The sequence below is a fragment of the Enhydra lutris genome, unplaced genomic scaffold (genome assembly GCF_002288905.1).
Source record: "Enhydra lutris kenyoni isolate GAN:26980312 unplaced genomic scaffold, ASM228890v2 scaffoldscaffold24, whole genome shotgun sequence".
NCBI lineage: Eukaryota > Metazoa > Chordata > Mammalia > Carnivora > Mustelidae > Enhydra > Enhydra lutris.
Window position 1 is genome coordinate 21,050,869 of NW_019154108.1, and position 9,074 is coordinate 21,059,942.

At 39.4% G+C, this 9,074-nt stretch overlaps 1 protein-coding gene across 1 annotated transcript in view; it reads left to right on the top strand.

Annotated features, from left to right (window-relative positions):
* Positions 1–4,601, top strand: part of LOC111150715 (SWT1, RNA endoribonuclease homolog) — a 102,509-nt gene extending 97,908 nt beyond the window's left edge. The window contains 1 exon segment of the mRNA XM_022508266.1: positions 3,603–4,601. Coding sequence (XP_022363974.1) covers positions 3,603–3,732 — 130 coding nt within the window. The 3' untranslated portion in view covers positions 3,733–4,601.
* Positions 4,602–9,074: the final 4,473 nt, after the last annotated feature.

Consider the following 9,074-nt stretch of genomic DNA (forward strand, 5'->3'; position numbering starts at 1 on the left):
TTATTGTTTAGCTCTTACAGTTAGGTCATTGATGCGTTTTTTAGTTAATTTTTGTATATGATGTGAGGTAGGGGTCTGACTTTGTCCGTTTGCTTGTGGATATCAAGTTGTCCTAGCACCAAATGTTGAAAAGAAAAAATAAAAGTTTTTTTTTTTTTTTTTTCCCATTGAATGATCTTGGCACCCTTGTTGAAAATCAGTCGACCATGTATTTGAGATTTATTTCTGGGCTTTAAGTTTGTTCCTTTGGTCTGTATGTCTGTATGCCAGTACCATTGTTTTGATTAAAGTTGCTTTGTATTTTGAGTTTTCAAAATTGGGAAGTGGGAGTCCTCTAAACATTGTTTTTCAAGATTTGACTATTTGGGGTCCCTTGCAATTCTATGTGAGTATTTGGATCAATTTTTGTAAAAAAGATTGGGAGTTTGATAAGGATTTTGTTAACTGTGTAGATTGCCTTGGTGAGTATTATCATTGTCTTCCAATCCATAAGCATGGTATGCCACTAGTTTAGGTCTTTAATTTCTTTTGACAATGTTTTATGGGTTTTAGTGTACAAGTCTTGTGCCTCTTTGAAGTTATTTCTAAGTGTTTTCCTTTTTTTCATGCTATTATAAATGGAATTGTCATTTCCTTTTCTAAGTGTTCATTTCTAGTGTATGGAAATGCAGTTAGGGTGCCTGGGTGGCTCAGCCAGTTAAGCATCTGATTCTTGGTTTTGGCTCAGATCTTGATCTCAGGGTGGTGTGCTTGAGCCTGTGTGGGGCTCTGCACTCAGTGCAGAGTCAGCTTGAGATTCTCTCTCTCCCTGTCCCCCTTTCCCACTTGCTCTTGCTCTCTCAATAAAATAAATACATCTTAAAAAAAAAAAAAAAGAAAAATGCAATTGATTTTTTGTTTGCTGATTGAATTAGCTTATCCTAACCGGTATTTTGTGGTTTCTTTAGTATCTATAAATAGGGATAATTTTACCTCTTTGATTATAATTTGTATGTTTATTATTATTTGTTTTTTGTGCCTAATTGATCTGGCTAGAATTTTCAGTACAGTGTTGAATAGAAGTGGTGATACGTGGGCATCCTTGTCTTGTTCACGATTTTAGGGGAAAGCTTTTCGTCTTTACCATTGAATATGCTGTTAGCTGTTATGCTATTTTTTTATTAGCATTACATTGTATTCCATTTTCCTTCATTTGAGATACACACTGCAAATAAATAGAAAAGTTCAGAGATTTGTAAAACAAATACCCATTGTAGACTTTCTTCTTGAACCTAGAAAGAATTTTGGAAAAACTGTCATTAGATCATTTAAGTTCACTACTGCCATGCCATTTTGACAAAAGTTGCCATGGACATGAATCAGATAACCACTAAAATTATTTTTAAATTGATTTGCTCAAATTTCCAGTTTATTTTGTCCTATCTGAGACTTGGTCAAGGCGAGTTTGATACCCATAATAGGACAATTCAGAGAAACTGGCAGTTTTGTAGAAATCTCTTGAGCCACATAGAATTACAGAACTAGAAGCAAATTCCAGTCTTGAGCTCTCTTCCAGAACAGAGTAGGAGTTGGGATTGTTTAGTTTGCAAAAGAGAAATAGGATCACTATGAGACATAAAATATTTGTACTCTGAGATAATGAGTCTTTCTTTAAATTTAGGCTACTCGTGTCAGAGAATGGTTTTTTTTGTTTTTGTTTTTGTTTTGTTTTGTTTTTGTTTTTGTTTTTAGGTCCAAGGAAGAACTTTCTAGAAATTAAGAGAGATGAACTGGGCTACCTCTCAGAATTGTGTGTGCTCTCACAACTTGGTGAAAGCCAACATGATATGACTCAACCAGAAATGCTGCAGAATATTATGCAAAGGCATTAAGGTGCCCCCACATCTGATATTCTGCCATTCTACATAAAAGCCCTGGGGATAAGGAACTTAAGAATTCCTGTCTTAATACAGTAGAGACCAAGCGTACACGATGAAAAACACATGCTACTTTCCTCAGTCAGCAATGACGACTTGCTGCAGAAGAGAGAATCTGTAGGTGATAATCCCCTGTGAGAATGCTGACACACACACACACACACACACACACACACACACACACACACACACGAAGACACCAGATGCCAGTAGGATGAAAAGAGGAGACAGAGCTCACTTCTAAACTGTGAGAGGAGGGGAAAAAAGAAAGAAGACAAGACACAGAAATAGATTCAAAGTCTAGTTGTAAAGGGTGTTTTTTTCCCCCCCACATGTGGAATAAATCACCAAGAGCAGGAATGGGCCCTTTTTGTTTCATTTTTATGAGAAAACTTACTTGTGTTAGATAAGTTATGAGAAAACTAAGATAGTATTTCATGCAGTTTTTCTAAAATTCTTTCTAGGTACAAGAAGAAAATCTAGTGGGTATTTGTTTTACAACATCTCTCCTATTTGGGGATCTCTTAGGGTCTTCCAAAAATCATTTTCTGAGTAGTTATGAAGAGTTGACGGCAACATAACATTAATTGTAAGCACTGTAAATATAGGAAACGGGACTAGAGCAACACAAAACCAAAAGTCAGCTTTTAGGCAGTGTCAGAGAAACCACACATCTTGAGGAAGTGAAGCTGCTCAAAATACTGTGTATTTCCTTTTGCTGTCACTACTACCTCTCGTCCTAATCCCTGAGTTCCGAAGGGGGGTGGGGCAGTGGAGAGGGGTGGCTAGTGGTCCTCCCCAACACAGTGGAAATGGCCAGAGCATCTTAGAAGCCAAGAAACTAATAACAGTGTAATTTACATTTAAAAACCTGCCATTTCTCCCAACACCTAATGTGCCAGATGCTTTCACTGGTTATTCTTTGTGAGCTTATATATAGACCGTCTCCCAGTAGATTTAAATAGGTTTCCATGAGATTTGGACTCCAGACATCAGATGTGATGGGTTGGTGCTCTGATGACTTACACATCCCGTAGTTTGTAGGCCCAAGTCAGCTTCTGAGAGACAGACTAGGCTTAGTCTTAGATAAAACTCTGAGTTGGCATGGCGTTTAATAGGTATTGCTCCCTGCTTCCCTGCCTCTGGCTCAGAGTAATTAGTTAGTACTCATTTGTTAATTTAGCAGTTCTTTTTAAGAGCCGAAGCTCTGTCCACTTGCCATCTCCTCTCCATTATCTGCTCCTGTCAGGAGGTGCACCCTCTTAGTATCCTCCAGGCTACTCGTTCTTTAGTTAAGACAACAATCTCTGATCTAGGCTACAGCATTGCTTATGCTTTGGATTAGAACGCCGTATCATCAGCCCATCTCCTGCTGGGAGAAGTCCCTTAGAGACCATACAAAGGACTATTTTTAAGCATCCAACTTTGCTTGTTTGCAGGAGGTCTGCCATGGGAACCCTTAGTCCTGAATTCTAGGAATTGTACCAAGATCTTTTCCATGTTGACTGAGAAATCTGTGCTACTAAGTGCTTATCTCCCCCATGCTTTTTTGTCTGTACTAAGAAACTGTAACTCTCAACTGTCAAAGAATGTATTTCAAATCCCAGTGTTGTCCTCTTGTATTAATACTTTTTCATTTATCTGACTCGCTGTCTTGCAGTGATTTAACATTTCTTTATCCCCTAGGGAAAAGTTAACCATTGGATGCCACCAGCTGGTTGAGATGGAATGTTCCATGCAGCAGTGCAGTGCCTCTGTCTATATGGAGGCCCAAAGCAGGGGATGGTGTGAAGACACGCTCAACTATAGGACCTAAATGCTGATCTGTAACTTCAAAGGAATTGCATTTGTCTTCAAGAACAAGAGTAGCCTTCAGCTTTTTGAGTCAAACCCAAGAGACTTGAAAAAAATGTCTCATTGGTGCAAGAAGGTGGTTGCCTATTGCTGAAAATCTCGTTGCGGTTCTAAAAAGCCTAAATGCATCCATTGTGAGATAAACCATGGACTCAACTCATTGGAGTTATCAGTACTTCCCTACCTCTACTCCTGACACTGAGCCAGTCTGTCTGAAGGAAAGGAGAGCCATCTTTTTAATCATCTTAGGGCAGGAGCCACTTTGGCATCTGTGGACGGCCAGGGGACAGGGGATTCCCATCTCTCTCAACCCTAAGCATGGGTCCATGACCAGAGGCATTTCCAAACCTCAAGAAAGAATTAGGACACGGCCATGCTCACCCTGCCACACAATGAAATCTTACCCTGGGCTGTTTTATGAACAAATTGTCTTCCCTATAGACCAAATGAACGTAACACATGTCCCTTCCACTTCCGCTAAGGTAATGTAAGTAGAATTTTTACTTCAGCTTGTACTTGCTATATAGTTTCTTCTCTTCTTCCCTGGGTTTGTCACTTTTCAGTGCATTTCTAATGGGAAGAACAGGGGAGACCTCTTTACTGATTTTTCCCTTAAATGTGAAGGAGCATGGATTTATGGGAGTAGGTGGCAGGGAATTCATATTTGCCTCTAGCTAAACCAAGTGTTTAATTGACTTCTTAGTTATAGAGTAAGCTGGAAATCCTTGTGTACTAGAGTATATTATGCTTTTGTTAATACATTAGATTAAATCTAATTTGCTATTCTATGATGTTAATTTATTTTTTACAAAACAATAAATTTTATTTTTAGTAAGATTTTGCTTTTTCATTTTACTTCCAAATTGTGTTTCTGAACTGTGACAAGGTATGATGATAAAAGCAACCCTCTCCAGTAAAAGAGAATCTACCCAATGTGCTTGTGGTCAGTCTCTGCAGGACCCACTGAGCTGTATGTTTGCATCGGAAGCCGCACCCCTACCTGGGGCTCCAATGACATTAGGGATAGGGATAGGAGCCATGTGGGAGAAGCTTCCAAAGGATCTCCGTTCTCTGCAAAAAACATCCCCTCCACCCTGAAGTTTTTTCAGATCTTTATCCCTCAGCTGCTTCTGGTGGTGGTTCCTGGGTTTTGGTTCTGCTGTTGCCTCCCTCTCCTTTTTCCCTCTTATCTTTTTAACATAGGTTGTGATTTTTAGGAAATTTCTCTCCTGCACACTTTCACATGTGCATATATTTTATCTTAGTTTATGTATCTTTTCCTTTGTACAGTAATTTGTCAATTATTTCAACCTCAAAATTTTTAAAAATTTTACTGATATGTGAAGATGTTTTCCTCTGACTTCCTAGTCTTTTTGCTGTTCTTTTTAAACATTCTTTTAAACATGTTTAGGCTTTGTTTCTTTGAAATGTCAGGTTTCTTTGTTGCCTTTTTTTTCTAATTGTAACCGTTTTTTTTTTTTTTTAATCTAATCTTAATTTTATACTTTAACTGTTACACTGTACTTTTCTGTTATACGCTAGTATAATGCAGTTTAGGGTACCCTCTCCCTTCCTCTTTTTCTGGATCCCTCCTCTGGATTGAGATAACTCAGTTGACCTAAGGATCATAAACTCTACTTTGCAAAACACACGTTTGTTTTGGTGGAAGATCCTTGGGAGAGGAACTTCAGTTCTAAAATCTCCATTCTTCATTATGTATGCCTGTTGTATTTTGGGTAGAAGCCATCCTGAGCATGCCAGTAGGGACAGATGAGGGAAGTCACACAGGGGAAGGGCTTTCTACATAATGCCCTTGGCCTTGCCTTAGTGAGGAGTCCGTAATAACTTCACGAGGGACGTCCATGAGGATTATCCCAGCAAAGGTTCTGGCACCATTTTCCACTAGCCTTTTCCAGTTTACTTTTACCAAAGATAATGCACTTCCTGAGAAGATTAGGATCCTTTGGGTGTAGCAACCCCAGCAATTCCAGCATTCTGGGCCAAAGGAACGCTGGTGTAAGAATTGGGGTTTCGTGCCCTACTGGGATTTTGTTAGTCCCTGTAGTGGGCAATTTGGGACTGCACAGATCAGAACCTCACAGATGGTCAACTTCAGTTTCCTGTTATGGTCTTTGCCTGTCACCTGAAGGACAAACCTGAAGCTTGTTTCATCTTTTGACCATCACCTTCAGGGAGAACGGAAATCTTTTCACTCTCTCAGGGTGGACCCATTTCTCTAGATGGGTGTCTTGATCTACCTCGGATCAGTTTGTTCGTACTTTCCGACAACTCCCCGTAGCCCACCCATCTCCTGGAGCCCTTTTCAAACATCCTTTCTTATCCCATGAGTCAGGATGAATTTCTCTTTTCTTTTTAAGAGGGAACATATCTCACTGTTGAGAAATCAAATACATCTTCCACTCTCAGCAAGTGATGCCACGCAAAGCCCTTTTCTGGTTTAGACTGAATTGACAGGCCAGTCTCCCAGTTATGGTTCTGTGGCTATTTTACCAATAAAACCCACTCCAGTGAAAACACCACTCTGAACTTGAACAATTACCAGCTATGACACTAGAAGGTGAGGTGGCTCAGTGCCCCTAACTACAAACTTGATGTCAACGTGTTTTTCTTTTAGTTCTAATCTTTCCTTAGCTTTTGCAATTTTACTGTAGTCTGATGGTTATGGGTTAAACTACATTAGCTCGGTATATAATCCTTGCAAGGCCAGTGGGAATCAATGGTTCCCTGCTGGGATTTCCAGCAAGGTAAAATAAGGCTGTTTCCTAGTCCCCCCCCTTTTTTTTTTTTTAGATTTTATTTATTTATTTGACAGAGAGAGATCACAAGCAGGCAGAGAAGCAGGCAGAGAGAGAGGAGGAAACAGGCTCCCCGCCGAGCAGAGAGCCCGACGCGGGGCTCGATCCCAGGACCCCGAGATCATGACCCGAGCCGAAGGCAGCGGCCCAACCCACTGAGCCACCCAGGCGCCCCCCTAGTCCCCCTTTTAAAGCCTTTTTTTCCTTTAAAGGTTTGATACCTTTTGGGGGGCACCTGGGTGGCTCAACTGATTCAGCAACTAACTCTTGGTTTCAGTTCAGGTGGGGATTTCAGGGTCCTGGTATTGAGCCCCACATTGGGCACCATGCTCAGCAGAGCCTGCTTGTCCCTCTACCTCTACTCCTCCTCCTGCACACTAAGAAAAAAAGATTTTTTTTTTAAAAGGTTTGGTGCCCCTTTGGTTAAACTAGTTTTGAGTTTTGCCAAAACACAATTGCATCATCACCAGCATGATTAAAATATGAATTCCACTGCTCCACAAGACTTCATCCTTTTAATTCCCAAGTAGTATTTCATTGCATGGATGCACCAAATTATCCATTCAGCAGTAGGAAGGCTATTTGAGTTGGTGACTGAATAAAGCCGCTATACTCACACACAGGTTTGGGAGTGAACAGGTTCTCATTTCACTTGGGTCAATACCTAGGTAAGTGATTACTGTGTCATAGGGTATTTGGTCGGAAACTGCCAGTTTTCCAAAGTGACCTTCCAATTTTGATTCCTCCAGCAATTTGAGTTCTATTGATCTGCAACCCAGCCAGAATTTGATACTGTTTTAACAGGTGTGTATGTAATTTTACTCTCTACATTTCCCCAGTTTATGACAGTGAGTGTCTTTTCATGTGCTTATTGGAATCCATTTATTTGGTAAAGTGTCTTGTTTAAATCTTTTCCCCATTTACTTTTTGTTGTTGAGTTCTGGGTACCAGAACATTTTCTTTCAAGCCTGGACCTTTAAAGACTCAGTACCACCTGTTTGAGACAAAACACTTGCTTAAGCAATCAATTTTATCAATTCAATTTTATCAGTTTTATCAATTGTAAGATCTTCAATTTTATCAATTATAAGATCTAGAGATCTTTTGATTTGGGAGTAGCCTTAACGGATAGCTGGCCCTGCTAATTACTGAACTAGTTACATTTGGTAGGTGCCTTTCAACCTTTTCATCTGGCAGTTCTTACTAACTTGCTGTATATTTCATTCAGCTCATCTTGTGTCATCCCTCATTTCTTTCTTTCATCTAAGTTGGGTACTGTGTGTGCCTTTTTTCCAAGCTAAAATTACTCCCTTTGCTCACTTTGAGCAAATGTGTAGCCATCTATTAAGACGTATACCCTTTTTAGATTCTTAAATTCCCCCCAGGTATCAACCCTATACACACTTAGTAACTGAGCTTTTGCTTCTCGCTCTTATTCAACCCGCAGGAACACATGGAGCTATTAATAGTGAAGCTTCAATATTCTGTTGGCCATTGTGCTAGGACTTGTTGCTCAGTGCATCATTTTACAACTGAGAACATTCTGGTTTCACTATGAAAGAAACCGGTGCTTCAGAGAATTCCTTGTTAACCTAATGATGCTTCCTTCCTATTTCTTGATTTAAAAAAAATGAATAAATGTGACATGTAACACTGTGTTAAGTTTAAGGTATAAAGCTTACTTTGATGCATTTATATGTTGCAACATGACTGCCATGGAGTGATACTTACCACATTACGTAATTATAGCATCACATTATCTATACTCCTCATACTGCACATTAGATCTCAGGTTTATTTATTACTCATTACAGGTCTGTACCGTTAAACACCATCACTCTTCTCCAACCCCCCCGCCCCAATCCTCTGGTAACCACCATTTTACTACATACATTGATGTTTCCTTGCTTTTCCCTTTTTCTTTTCGTTTTTTTTTTTTAAATCACCCAGTTAATACATCTATAGTCATTTAATGAAAGACTCTTCACATCCTTTTTTAGAACCAAGTAGGATACAAATAAATGACTAAAATTTTAAGACAAAATTTTCTGTGATCTCCTGTTCCTCCAAAGGCAACGCTGAAGTTGCAGAAATCTCCTCCAGGGACTCTTTCTCTGTCACTTACTTCAGTTTTAAGAATTTTAAGATCTGGAGAAATCATAGGGTACACACCTAGAGTATTAAGCAAGGATTGTATCACACTTCCAGATCCAGTTTTTTCCTCTAAAATAGAAGGAATTTTTTTTTTTAAAATAACATATAATGTATTATTTGTTTCAGGGGTACAGGTCTGTGAATCAACAGTCTTACACAGTTCACAGCGCTCTAAAAGATAAGGAATTCTAAAACATGTTGAAAGGGAAAGCACGGAAGACGTACTAGAGGCCCCAAATCAAAACCCTACCTTGAACGTCACAATAAAATTCATGTGTGGGTATAACAAGTTATTAATTCAAGCAGGTATTCTATAGTTTTGCTACTGTTTTAG